The sequence below is a fragment of the Patella vulgata genome, chromosome 1 (assembly GCF_932274485.2).
Source record: "Patella vulgata chromosome 1, xgPatVulg1.2, whole genome shotgun sequence".
In the NCBI taxonomy this organism is placed as follows: Eukaryota; Metazoa; Mollusca; class Gastropoda; family Patellidae; genus Patella; species Patella vulgata.
The window spans coordinates 85,817,003-85,831,872 of NC_065879.2; the positions used below are offsets into that span (position 1 = coordinate 85,817,003).

Sequence of the window (14,870 nt, forward strand, 5' to 3'; positions counted from 1 at the left end):
TTTATGAATCATTTTTGTGAATTTATGAATCATTTTTTAAATTTATTCCAGTTATTGTTATATATTTTAATTTTTATGAAAAGTAGAAAAATATATAGTGATATTTTGTTAATAAAAAAATTAATTTTATCTATTTTCTTATGGCTAATTATTTATCAACACCCTGAAGAACTAAAAATAAGGTATGCCTTTTAACGGAGAACATAAGCCCAGTTGGAGCAGAGAAGTAGGACTTTAAACCCTATTTCATTTGATTTATCAGCAGTAAACCGATAGTGAGACTTGCTTGGAAATTAGGAGCCACAGGGGCTAGGTGAGTAAGAGAGAGAGAGAAATGAGGTTTAACGTCCACTCGACGTCAGAGATGAACAGTAGGACGTTAAACCCCATTTCATATCAATTGTTTAGCAGTCAAGACAGTGTAAAAAAAAATCTTCCATTAACTTTAAATTGTTTTAATATCTCTGATGTTTTTGTCATCTACATTAGTAAGAAACATATACACTATTATTATAAGTAACACAAAGTGAAATATTTCAACCAGTAGTTGATATATACAAATACTCCCTCTTTATATAATAAGACATAAAAACCCCTTAATAAACCTTTTGTCACTGTAGTGGCGTTCGTATAATAAGCAGCAAGCTTTTTATTGATTGGGGTGATGAGGGGTTAAAACTGATTGTTATGTTTGGGTCCACCAGATATATGCAACACGAATCTCAATTTTTCAAAATATTCTCAGAGGATGCCATGCCCCCCCCCACTCCCCCAGCCCCCCCCTCAACAAAATACATGCGCCTGATTCTCTTTAGATATTATACAAAGAAGGAGTTTCAATGTTTCAGCACTTTGTTGCTTTCATATGTACAATAAATTATTCTGCATCGTAATACTTTGATCCAATAACTAATATAATTAAGTCATGTCACTTTTTTTTAAAACCCTTTTGTGCAACACAAAGAAACATTTTTACAGTCATTTTCAAATCTACATTCAAAAAGATTCCTTAAGTCATAGAATCAACTGGTTAAATTTTCTAGTTTTGTCTAGTTTCTTCCAGCAGTTTTCTGATTCTGTTCTTGGAAATTCTGCATCCTCTCTTCAATGACTGGCCGGAAATGTCGAATGAGTCCCTAAAATTAGATAAATAAGGATTTATTTTGTTTTTGGTTTAACCTGTATAGGCTTTCAAAAGATAACAGGGTTAATAATAGGCTGAAGAATTCTAATTGAACTCTGTTAACTGGATCCTCGCAATCAGATGGAGGTTGCGGGTTCACTGCCGGTGTTCACTGAGGAAGTTCATCAGGATTTTCCGACGTGGTTTACCCATGTCATTGGTGCAGGACGAAGGGCCTGACAAGGACAGATGTTCAAAAATTTGGATGGGCCAAAAAACCAAGGCTTCATGTGCACATTGGTGTGCACGTAAAGATCCCCTGGCACTTGGAATTCGATATAAGAGTAGGCCTTAGCGCTGCTGTCTGGGCAAAAATTCCCTCACAGCACACTGTATGGCATATGCCGTCTTCATTAGACCAGTTAAAATATTTGCTTTAACTAATAAATGGCTAGTGATAGCAGTACTAGTTTATGAAGGCCGACAATCACAATAACGCCAGGAAATCTCACATAGCTGTTCATATTAAAGAAGATCTAATAAAATACTTTTAAAAGTTAATTGTACAAACTATAAAAGTACCTAATGAAGATTGATAATGAACACAAGGGTGTAAGCCGGTTTTAAAGTTAGGAGGATCGAGCACATGACAATATGGCGCCATCATGAAACATAGGATTAGTTTTAGATTCATAATACATTTTAATTTGTTTTTACAATTAAAATACAAGGAGAGAGAGACATGGGGTTTATATAACATCCACTTGACACAAACTAGGTCATTTCGGGACTAACACACAGTTTAATTTTATTTCAATAATTCGTTTGCACGTAGGGGTCTTTAGCAGTGGGAGGATCCGGAGGAAACCCATGAGGTTGGACAGACGACCCTACTCCTTGCCACATACAACAGGGGAATCAAAACCATGCCAGTTGACTCAATGACAGGCCTTATGATACAGCGGGCACATGCTAACCATTCGGCCACCCAACCCCCTGTAATGCGATATAAAAGAATAATTAAAATATGATCAATAAAAAAAAAAAAAAGAATTATAGACTTAAACAGTTAAAATATAAACGAAAAATCACTCTTTTGAATAATGTGCTCAGGTGGAAGTGGTTGCTTCCCTTTGATCCCTCCTAGCTACACCACTGCATGAGCAATCATAAGATTAAATCCATCTTGCATAAATAAAAGACATCCAATCTGAATCAGGGTAGGTTAGTCTCTTTTGAAAAAGAATAATAATGTTTCTAACCTGTACTGGCCAAGCTGCTCCATCACCAAGAGCACATATAGTATGACCTTCTATCTGTTTAGTTAGTTCATATAACATATCTATTTCTTCTGGCTGAGCGTTACCGGTTACAAATCTATCCATAACTTTCTTCATCCATCCTGTTCCTTCACGACATGGAGTACACTAAACAAATAAAACAAACAAAATTAAATTGCTGATCGTGAATTTTTCACACTTTATCTACTTTTTTACTGAAATGGGGTTTAATATCCTACTATTCTGCTCAGACTGGGCTAATGAAGACAGGCATATGCCATACAGTGTGCTATGAGGGAAATTTTGCCTGGGCAGCGGCACTATGGCCTACTCTTATATCAAATTCCAACTGAAAATGGATCTTTTACGTGCATGCCAATGTATACAACGGACCTTGGTTTTTCATTCCATCCGAATGACTAGACAGCTGTCCTTGTCAGGCCTTCCATCCTGCACCACTGACAAGGGGAAACCACGCCAGAAAGTCCCGATGAACTTTCTCTCGGCCAATGCAGGAATTGAACACCCGACCTCCAGGCTAGCGAGCCAGCGTCTCACTTACTTAGCACCGTGGCTCACTCCTTTTTTTGGAAGGCAACCGCTCAAGAAACAATAGAAATGTGACTTTATACAAGGACTGATTTGCATCGATTAGTCAATCAGATTTTTCTGTTTCCTTTGACAATGGCAAACCATGACTTTGTTTAGTATAAGTAAGTATAAACCATATCATGGTTTAGATAAGGTATTAAAGTACCTGTCCAGTAGTGTAAAGTATAAGCATACCTGTCCAGTAGTATAAAGTATACGCATACCTGTCCAGTAGTATAAAGTATATACGTACCTGTCCACAAGATTCATGTTTATAGAAATCTATAAGTCTAGCTATACATCTGATAACATCACATTGTTTATTCATTACAATAATAGCAGCTGTACCTAAACCAGTCTGAGCTTGTATTAACGCATCAAAATCCATCAAAACATCATCACAAACACTGAAAATACAATATTTAATCTTTTAAAGGTATCTTCTCTCAATTCCCTGATGAAGGGGGCGGGGGCATTCTATGTCAATTCAACTAATGGTCTAAACCCTGCCATCTCAAATTTCTATCAAAATATCATCACAAACACTGAAAATACAATATTTAATCTTTTAAAGGTATCACTTGTAACCCAGGTATCATTTAATCTTTTAAAGGTATCACTAGTAACCCGGGTATCATTTAATCTTTTTAAAGGTATCACTAGTAACCCGGGTATCATTTAATCTTTTAAAGGTATCACTAGTAACCCAGGTATCATTTAATTTTTTAATGGTATCACTTGTAACTCGAGTATCATTTAATCTATTAAAGGTATCACTAGTAACCCGGGTATCATTTAATCTTTTAAAGGTATCACTAGTAACCCAGGTATCATTTAATCTTTTAAAGGTATCACTTGTAACTCGAGTATCATTTAATCTTTTAAAGGTATCACTAGTAACCCGGGTATCATTTAATCTTTTAAAGGTATCACTAGTAACCCAGGTATCATTTAATCTTTTAAAGGTATCACTTGTAACTCAAGAATCATTTAATCTTTTAAAGGTATCACTTGTAACTCAAGAATCATTTAATCTTTTAAAGGTATCACTTGTAACCCGGGTATCATTTAATCTAGTGTATCTATAAACTATATGGAAGAACAATCCAGTTACTAAATGCCTCTAAAACAACACTAGTGTATCTACTAGCAGTAATTTTTTTCACAATTGTTAAATATCAAATCTTTGTTTAAAAAATTCGTAAAAATCATTTAAAATCAACCCAAATCATCTAATTTGTACTTGTGTTCAGTTTAAAGTTGACAGATTAATTTTGATAATGAGCATCCAATTTACAGAGAGAGAGAGAAATAGGGTTTAACGTCCACTCAACACAAGCTAGGTCATTTCGGGACTAATACATGGTTCAATTTTATTTCAATAATTCACTTCCGCTTAGAGATCTTTAGGAGTGGGAGGAGACCGCAGGACACAGAGAAAACCCACGAGGTTGGACAGGCGACCCTACTCCTTGTCACGTACAACCAGGGAATCAAAACAAAGCCAGTTGACTGTCCAAGTATGTAGTAGATGGATCTCTGTGTTTAGAATGGACATAAATGAGACATTACCTTCTGGGTATGATAGGTGTTGAAGAGCCACCCGGTATAACACACAATAAATTATCCCAGCCACCAATAACACCTCCCGCATGTCGTTCTATTAGTTCACGTAATGGTATAGACATTTCTTCTTCTACTGTGGTAGGGTTGTTTACTTGACCAGAAATATTAAATAACTGAAAAATATAATTTATAACTTGAAAAAATTTGCAAATAATAACGAAACTCTTAAGTTTCAAGGGAGCCACGGTAGTTAAGTGATTAAGACGCTGGCCTGCTAGCCAGTCGGTCGCGGGTTAGACGAGAAAGTTCATCAGGATTTTCCGGTGTGGTCTCCGCTTGTCAGTGGTGCAGTGGGGAGGGCTTAATAAGGAGAGCTGTCTAGTTGTTGGGATGGCATAAAAAACACATTGGCGTGCAGTTGAGTTGGTCGTAGCGCCGCTGACCGGGCAAAATTTCTCTCGTAGCACACTGTATGGTGTATGCCTGTCTTCATTAGCCCAGTCAGAGCAGAACAGTAGGACGTTAAACCCCATTTCATTTCCTAAGTTACAAAGAGAGAGAGATGAGGTTTAACGTCCACTCAACACAAACTAGGTCATTTCTGAACTCAGATACAGTACACCTTGTATTTCAACAGTGGTCTTGAGCAGTGAGTTAAAACCTGGGCAACTAGGAGAAAACCCACGATCAAGGGCGGTGACACTAGTCCTTTATAATAAACTTATTAGCTCTATTAGAGCCACTTTGGAACAGACACTAAGCTAGTTGACCAACATTTTAAGCCCTAAATCGATGATTTTAGTCCAAAACACTACATGTAAGTATATTTCGATAATTTAGAAAAGTATATATTCTGCTTTCTATTATTGAAAAAGTTTAATTAATCTTTTTGTGTATAATAGATGTGAACTGGAGTAGGGCCACATTACAAAACAGTTTACTAATTTATGGATATGGTGGTCATTTAGGGCAGAGAAACTACGCCAAATGACTCAATGAACAATCTGATTAAAACTCAGATCCTATTTCGTTTCGTATTTTATAGTTCAAAATTTCGTTTTACTTGACTTTACTACACTAGGATCTGGAAGAGTTGTTATCATTAACTATTCTGGATGATGTGAGGGATTAGCTAATGAAACGGTCTGTTACGGCGAGCTTTTGGATAATCCACTAGAAACAACAATGCTGATTGGTTAATCAAATATCTGACGTCAGAGGGTCAAAAGCCGCTTGTATGACCTCTGACGCGACCTTCAAGCAAAACTGGTCAGATCTTTATGTAGTGTAGGCTATCGAAAAGATAAAAGATAGGTTGCCAGGCAACTAAACATACGCCCACAGTAGCTAAATCGTCCGAGCGGTCGACAAGAGTTGTCATATATTTGTTCTTTTGTAGGTAATTAGGGGGCATTTAATGGACAATTTCATACAGATGACATTATAATTTTCATCGTTTGAGGGTTCACAAGGTTCTAAAAACTAAAACAAGGGCTGTTACTCTGGAAGTAATCTACAGCAATTGTTGAAATTCAACAGACTTTTTCGTTTTACTAAATCAAATAATACATATCAATTTCATACAGATCGGATGATAACTTTTGTCGTTCGAACGTTCACAAGGTTCAACAAAGTAAAACAAGGGCCATAACTCTAGAAGTAATTGACAGAAATTGCTGACATTCAATAGGCTTCTTCATTTCACAAATTTAAATGATGCATATGAATTTCATACAGATTGGGTGATAACTTTTGTCGTTCAAGCAACATTCAACAATGTGAAACAAGGGCCATAACTCTAGATGTAATTAACGGAAATTTGCTGAAACTCAATAGGCTTGTTCGTTTTACTAATTTAAACGATACCTATAAATTTCATACGGATCGGATAATAACTTTTGTCGTTAAAGCATTCACAAGGTACAACAAAGTGAAAAAAGGGCCATTACTTACGGTGTAATTAACGCAAAAATTGTTGAAATTCAATAGGCATCTTCGTTGCACTAATTTAAATGATGCATATCAATTTCAAACAGATCGGATGATAACTGTTGTCATTAGAGCGTTCAAATGATTCAACAAAGTGAAACAAGGGCCATAACTCTAGATGTAATTAACGGAAATTGCTGAAATTCAATAAGCTTCTTTGTTTTACTAATCTAAATGATGCATATAAATTTCATACAGATCGGATAATAACTTTTGTCGTTAGAGCATTCACAAGATACAAAAAAAGTGAAACAAGGGCCATAACTCATGGCGTAATTAACGGAAATTGCTCAAATTCAATAGGCTTCTTCGTTTCACTAATTTAAATGATGCATATCAATTTCATACAGAACGGATGATAACTGTTGTCATTAGAGCGTTCACAAGATTCAACAAAGTGAAACAAGGGCCATAACTCACGGCATAATTAACGGAAATTGCTCAAATTCAGTAGGCTTCTTCGTTTCACTAATTTAAATGATGCATATCAATTTCAAACAGATCAGATGATAACTGTTGTCATTAGAGCGTTCACAAGATTCAACAAAGTGAAACAAGGGCCATAACTCTAGATTAATTAACGGAAATTGCTGAAATTCAATAGGCTTCTTTGTTTTACTAATTTAAATGATGCATATAAATTTCATACAGATAGGTTGATAACTTTTGTTGTTAGAGCGTTCACAAGGTGCAACAAAGTGAAACAAGGGCCATAACTCCAGACGAAATTAACGGAAGTTATTGAAATTAAATAGGCTTCTTCATCTCACTAATGCAAACAACATATATTAATTTCGAAACAATCAGATGATAAATGTAGTCTGTAGAGTGTTCACAAGAAATTGTGGACGACGGACCGACGGACCGACCGACGGGGGCGACGGCAATATACGACCACATTTCCATGTGGGCGTATAAAAATGAAACGAAATATAGATATTTATTTTAATCAGATTGCTCAATGAAAGATATTACTACATAGTCCCTGTTTGTTTTGGTAAAAAACTTAAATTATTTCTATGTTTTGACCACTCACCTTGTTTCCTCGATTTCTCTCTCGTCCGAAAGTTGCAAACCACTCTCCACCTCTTCGACAAATACCCTAAAAACAAATAAAATTTTTCTCATCAATTCATAACTTACAAATTTTCCGCTGCAGTTCCCCCCCTTGTCAGTGGGTGCAGGATGGAGGGCCTAACAAGGACAGTGTCTAGTCTTTCGGATGATCCTGTGACATTGTCGTACCCGTAAAATAACACTTGATAGATGGAATTCAAAATAAGAGTAGGACATAGCAGTGCTGCTGCCAGGGCAAAATTTCCACTTGTAGCACACTGTAATGCAGATTTCTGTCTTCATTGGCCGAATCGGTATTGACACAGGAAAGCCTGGATTTTCTTAACACCGTGTATTAGGTGCACTCCTTATACAAAATTGCTGGTGAAAAAGGGAACAAGGTTTAATGTCATGAGACTAACATGTGGTAATTTTATTTCTATAGTCAAGTGGGCAATATTACCCAGGCAGCAGCAATTCCACCTACTCTTTTTTGAGTTCCAACTGTCAAGGGATCTCTTACGTGCACTACCAATTTGTTTCTGTGACCTCGATTTTTTGTCTCATGCAAATGGCTAGACACACTCGCAGCCATCAATATATTGGGCATCTGAAACATATTTTACATCTAACTGACTTTAGAAAAGGGACAAGATATTTTGTATGAAACACTCCACAAATAAAAGCGACAGTGTCTAAAAATATATGTAACAGTGACAGCAAAGCTTTTCCCTTTATGCAATAAACTTTTAATTCGTTATTAAAGGTATTTAATCCACAATGAGTAAAAGAGCAACTACAATTCTGCATAAAAAGTAGTGCAGAGACATAAAAAGTAATGCAGAGACATAAAAAGGGGGGAGGTTACTCGAAAAAAAAATTCTTTAGATTTTAAAGCTTTTTTCATACTTTTCCCCCCGAAATGTGTTACCCTGGAAAAAACTTTTTTTAAATGTTAGTTTTCCCTTCTTTATTACAGTTCATAACTACTTGTACCATTTTCAATTCAACAGCTTTAAAATTAAAAAAAACATTTTTGGGGTAGCCTCGCCCCTAAAAGAAAAAAAGCTAATTACCGGTGCTACAGCAACTGTTTCTACATTAGCTACTGTAGTAGGACAACCAAATACACCAACATCAGCAGGGAATGGAGGCTTGAGACGTGGTTTACCTTGTTTACCTTCTAATGATTCAATCAACGCCTGAAAAACATCAAATCAATCTTCAAATAAAATCCAATTATTTCTGTGATCTGCAACCACAGAGTAACTAACATGAAATGAAATGGTGTTTGACATGATACTGTTCTGCTCTGACTGGGCTAATGAAGACGGGCATACGCCATACAGTGTGCTAGGAAGAAAATTTTTTCCCCGACAGCAGTGCTACAGCCTACTCTTATATCGAATTTCAACTACCAAGGGATCTTTTATCGTGCATGCCAATGTGTACAAAGAACCTCGTTTTTTCATACCATTCGAATGACTAGACAGCTGTCCTTGTCAAGCCGTCCGTCCTGCACCACTGACAAGGGGAAACCACGCCAGAAAATCCTGATGAACTTTCTCGGCCAAGACCGGGAGCGAACACGCAACCTCCAGTGCCTTACTCACTTAGCCACCATGGCTCCCCATTGTGAATAACATGAAGAGAGAGAGGAGAGAGAGAAATGGGGTTTAACATCCACTTGACACAAACTAGGTCATTTCGGGACTAACACATGGTTCTATTTTATTTCAATAATTCACTTGTACGTAGGGGTTTTTGGCAATGAGAGGAAACCGGAGGTCACAGAGAAAACCCACAAGATTGGACAGGCGATCCTACTCCTTGTCATGTACAACCGGTATAACATGGAGAAATATAGGTATATATTGAATATCTGAAAAAAAATAAGTTCAATTATGGACAGACTTACTGTTTCTTCTCCACATATATAAGCTCCAGCACCACGATGTACATAAACATCAAAATCAAAACCAGATCCACATGCATTACTACCAATTAGACCAGCTTTATATGCCTATAAAATAATACTTATATAAACTTTCTCAAATCAAAACAAATCAAATTGGTTGAAATTAATTGAGAAAAAAACTTCTTTAGAAAAGGAGGGGTTATTTTTAGCTCCACTAGGGCCTTTTAAAAGTATGTAGTATGTAATGGCTGTTCAGTTAACATGTTCTGTAAGAGAAAGGCCTTCAACTTTTGCTCAAGTCAGGTCATTTCGGAATGCACATGCATGGTTAACAGATTCAACTATATGATATGGTATTGTTACTATTTTGAAATCCAGTCTTCAACGGCTTATTCTCTTATTTATTTGTCAAACAAAGGACTATCCTTCCCAACCATAAGGATCTTTGGTCCATGTTATGGCATCAATCTTACTTTAATTGCTTAAAATGTTCTTAGTTTCTTTGGATCTAGTTTCCGTTCACAACATTTTGATAGACGTCTTCATTCTGACACAATGAAATATTGCTGCATGTTTGAAAATCTGTAACATGGTGACAAGAAATCGTGGCCAGACGTCGAATGGTCGTGATTACAACACACAAAATGACGAGAATATTAGAAGACTTACTTCATTTATTGCTATCTGAAGATTAGAGGCCTCATTGTAAAACTCGCCTCGAATATAAATATAAGCTGAAATGATCAATAGATTCAAATTAAAATTAAAAACTTCTACTTTTCTGCATTTGGGGAAATCTTTCTTGAAAATTGTTAAAATTCGATAGTCTTCTTCGTTTTACTAAGATAAATAAAGCACATTAATTTCATACAGATAAGATGATAACTTTTGTCATTACAGGGCTCACAAGCTTCTACAAAGTGAAACAAAGGGCCATAACTTATTAATGTAAACAACACATACATATATATTTCAAAAATATTGGATGATAAATGTAATGTGTAGAGTGTTCACAAGAAATTGTGACTTAGCTGGTGGTCTCAAACCGAGTGGCTTAAGTTTCCTATAAACCCACATTTTAATGCACAAAAATTGTAAACATCGCCAAACAATATTTGAAAGAGAGAGAGAGAGAGAGAGAGAGAGAGAGGGAGAGAGAGAGGGGGGGAGATGGGGTTTAAGGTCCACTTGACACAAACTAGGTCATTTCGGGACTAACATATGGTTCAATTTTATTTCAATAATTCACTTGCGCGTAGGGGTCTTTAACAGTGGAAGGAAACCGGATGACCCGGAGAAAACCCACCTTATCACGTACAACCGGGGAATCGAAACCACACCAGTTGACTCAATGACAGACCTTATGATACAGTGCGCACGTGCTAACCATTCGGCCATCCAAGATCCAACCTCCCTTATTTGATAGAGAACCAACAATTTTCCAGGAAGCAATAATAGAAATTAAAAGTTTGAACAAGACCTACCAGCTCTAGCTCCCATAGCTCTACCAGCTACTAGACAACCTTCAACTAACATGTGAGGATCATGTCTCATAATCTCTCGATCTTTACATGTACCAGGTTCACCTTCATCAGCATTTACTACTAAATACTTGGGTCTGAAATATATAATCAGTATTCACTACTAATTAATTGGATCGTATATATGCACTCTTCAGTGTGAGAGAGAAAGAGGGGGGGGGGGGTAACATAAACTCGACACAAACTAGGTCTTTTCAGGACTAACATATACTTCAATTTTATTTCAATAATTTGCTTGCGCGTAGGGGTCTTTAGTAGTGGGAGGAAACCAGAGGACCCGGAGAAAACCCACAAGGTTGGACAGGCGACCCTACTCCTTGTCACATACAACAACCAGGGAATTGAAACCACGCCAGTTCACTCAATGACAGACCTTATGATACAACGCACAAAAAAACCCCAATAATTAAATTTATTAAATGTAAATGTCATGTAAAAAGACTGACTGACCTTCCATCAGAGGGTTTGTTCATAAATCCCCATTTCATGCCAGTAGGAAAACCAGCACCACCTCGACCTCTTAAACCTGAAGTAGATATTTCTTTTAAAATCCATTCAGGTCCTTTCAATAATATCTCTTTAGTTTTATACCAGTTTCCCTGAAATTTTCAAATTAAAATGTTCACAAAAATCAATCATGGTTATAAACATACACTGTAAATTCCTGCTCTAAAACATTTATAAGTGCGTGAATTGGAAATGGCATTTGCACTTATTCTCTTGAAAAAGTGAAAATTTAATCAAAAAAATCTTAAAGATACATTATGGAAGATTAGATAAAGAGATGACAGTTCTCACTATAAGAGTTAAAAACTAGATAATGTAAAGGGAATTTGCTGAAAATTTCAGTCAAATTGATCAACTCTGAACTGAGAATTAAGAGATTGAATTTTCGGCCTTAATCATCATTACTAAAGTCGGTACAATAAAAAACATAGTCTCCCATTTCATGAATAAAAGTTGAGCAGCAAATCGAATCCTAATCCAATGAATATCGCAGGCTAGCGATAACATTGAGCGTTGATTATGGTCTGGATAAGTTAATTAATGTCAAATTAATAATTTAGATAACATTTCAGGCCTAAAGAAAGACCTGCAATAGGCACATTTATCTCTTGCATAATGTATGTTTAAGACAATGTTCCAGAAACTTTCAATGACCATGTATTACAAATATATCTTACCAAAGCCATTGATCCTTTCAATTTCCAGTCATGGCGACCATATAAATTTAAAAACATTCTATCTTCATCATTCATTGGACCATATTTGGTCTGAAACGAAAGAAAATAATTATTAAAAATGTGAAAAGTAAGACAATAATTGTTTGTGAGACATTAATTCAAACTGACAACATGTCCTGAGAAATAGGGAATACTCAATCTTCTTTCATTTAGTAGATAAACACTTCCTGTTTCGCATTTAGAGGGGTGTTATTGTCCAATAGACATGTCCTGAGAGATTTTACATTAGAGCATGTAAAATCTCAGGACATGTCTATTGGACAATAACACCCCTCTAAATGAGAAACAGGAAGTGTTTATCGACATTGTAACATGCTATTTTAGCATTTTAAAAGAAATTACTGAAACAGAGAGGTGTTATTGTCCTATCAACAGTTTCTAATTGACCAATCAAAATGCAAGATTCACACTTAAGCATGTTACAATCTAGTACAAATAACTATGAACAACCAACCCAAGCAATGGTATAGGCAGGATTTCCAAAATGGGGAGCCACATAATTTTTAAATGTTTTAAATCAACTTATTAATCCGGTTTTAAACAATTTGACTTTGAAACGAGAAGAGAATACACATTTATTCTAAATATATTTGGAAAGGATTTTGATGCAGTTATAATGTGTTCTCTAAGAAATCTTTAGATTCAAATATTACTTTTTCTTTTGAAGCAGCCGCCTGTGTGGTGTTGGATCTAATTGCTACTGTCAGTGGAGCAACATTCTTCTGACATTTAGCTACAAAAAAAAAGCATAAAATGTTTAATGTAAAAAATGAGAGAGAAATGGGGTTTAACATCCAATCGACACAAACTAGGTCATTTTGGGATTAACACATGGTTCAATTTCATTTCAATAATTTGTCTGCGAGTAGGTGTCTTTAGCAGTGGGAAGAAACCGGAGGACCTGGAGAAAACCCACATGGTTAGACAGGCGACCTACTCATCACGTACATGCGGGGAATCAAAACCATGCCACTTCTGATTCAATGCACACGTGTTAACTATTTGGCCACCCACCCCCACCAAGTGAAGATACATGTAGTTAGTTTAGGCTTATATAGAAAACAGATTGCTATTTGTATCTTTTTTGACAATATCTAATTTTTCCGGCACAGTAGATAAGCCACCTGTTTGGATTCAATTGGATTAAAAACAGGTCTGTCAAAAGATTTAGCAGAAAAGAATGTCGGTGGGGCTGCCATGTTCTGACCACATCCCATCTATATCGTCCGCAAAATAAAGAACAAAATCGAGCCATTTTTGGACTGAAATTCACGTTAAGAGATTCAACTTTCACAATATTGTTGTTTGCAGGAGGGGTCACGCTGGCTCAGTGAGTAGGATGTTAGCTCACTAATCGGGAGATCATGTGTTCATCCCTACGTTGGCCGAGAAAGTTTATCAGGATTTTCCGGCTTGGTTCCCACTTCTCAGTGGTACTGGTGTAGGGCCTGGCAAGAGACATAGTATAGTTGTCCAGATGGGACAAAAAAACCAAAAAAAACGAGGTCCTGTGTACACATTGGCGTGCGCGTAAAAAGAACCCCTGACAGTTGGAATTCGAAATAAGAGTAGGCTGTAGTGCCGCTGTCTGGGCAAAATTTTTCTCATTGCACACTGTGCATGGCTTATGCCCGTCTTTATTATATAAGCCCAGTCGGAGCAGAACAGACGTTAGTTAATTTAACCCCATTTCATTTCATTTGTACACGTAAGAGATTAAAAATTGCTCAATTGACAATTAAAGACTTAAAGCCATTAACAATTCTGGAAAAAATGGTGTTGAATTATCACATTCATAATATCTTTTATTTATTCTCAAATGCCGAGACATCTCAGAAATTAGAAAACCAATTTCGGAATTAATTTGAATAACTTCAATAACTGGCAACTCAACCCGCAAGAAAGAAATGAAACACATCATATAAAGTAGCTACAAGTCAACATTTTCTTTATTGTCATTGCACAGATCATGTCTGTAGAAAGGGGGTAATCAGAATGTCAACAAACCATACAAATTTAGCAAGTCTGCACATTGATTTTATTCATTGACATTCCAAAAATTCGGCATGATCAATTTCTGAAAGTGAAGACGATTTGAATGAGGCAGACAAAATTTCGCGAGGAAAAATTAAAGGACTGTGAAACGCATTTGAACACAAATGGAAATTTACCTATGTTTGCCAAGAAACTTGGACTTATGCGCTTCAAGCTGGCCATTTTCTTGTTAAGTAACAGAAAACGACCTTTACGTAAACTTCATAAACATGGAAGCCACTTTCCGGTTGGTCCGCACCATAACATTTATGTTCAATATGATAAATTATTTCAAGGGATATTCTAATTTGAAATCACATGGATTCAATATCTGAAATCAGCTTTGTAATTCTGCTGCATGGCAATATTTTTAGTAAATAAGATAATAATTTTATTTGCTGCAGATAATGTCAATAAAGATCAAGTGACCTTCGCCTTCAAGGAATTGGGACATGACATCCATTGAAGTTAAGAAGGCTGCCCTCGCCTTTAAAAGAATAATAAATATTCAAACCGGATTCAGGAAAC

General features: G+C 36.2%; 1 protein-coding gene across 1 annotated transcript; it reads right to left on the reverse strand.

The window, feature by feature from the left end:
* Positions 1–439: 439 nt before the first annotated feature.
* Positions 440–14,601, reverse strand: LOC126808600 (NADH dehydrogenase [ubiquinone] flavoprotein 1, mitochondrial). The gene is made up of 13 exons (XM_050533427.1): positions 14,480–14,601; positions 12,962–13,041; positions 12,249–12,338; positions 11,515–11,663; positions 11,008–11,141; positions 10,193–10,257; positions 9,524–9,628; positions 8,682–8,807; positions 7,586–7,651; positions 4,567–4,733; positions 3,248–3,401; positions 2,386–2,550; positions 440–1,136 (listed from the first exon to the last, which is right to left on the reverse strand). Exons 1-13 carry the CDS (start codon positions 14,523–14,525, stop codon positions 1,050–1,052), a joined length of 1,434 nt encoding a protein of 477 aa, XP_050389384.1. The 5' UTR covers positions 14,526–14,601; the 3' UTR covers positions 440–1,049.
* Between the last annotated feature and the right edge of the window lie 269 nt (positions 14,602–14,870).

Excerpts from the sequence above, each read along its gene's own strand:
- LOC126808600 (XM_050533427.1), bottom strand. The coding sequence starts at position 14,525 with ATGGCCAGCTTGAAGCGCATAAGTCCAAGTTTCTTGGCAAACATAG. Across the intron at positions 8,808-9,523 it reads ATATATGTGGAGAAGAAACA|GCGTTGATTGAATCATTAGA; the intron begins GTAAGTCTGTCC and ends GATGTTTTTCAG. Across the intron at positions 1,137-2,385 it reads GAGCAGCTTGGCCAGTACAG|GGACTCATTCGACATTTCCG; the intron begins GTTAGAAACATT and ends ATCTAATTTTAG.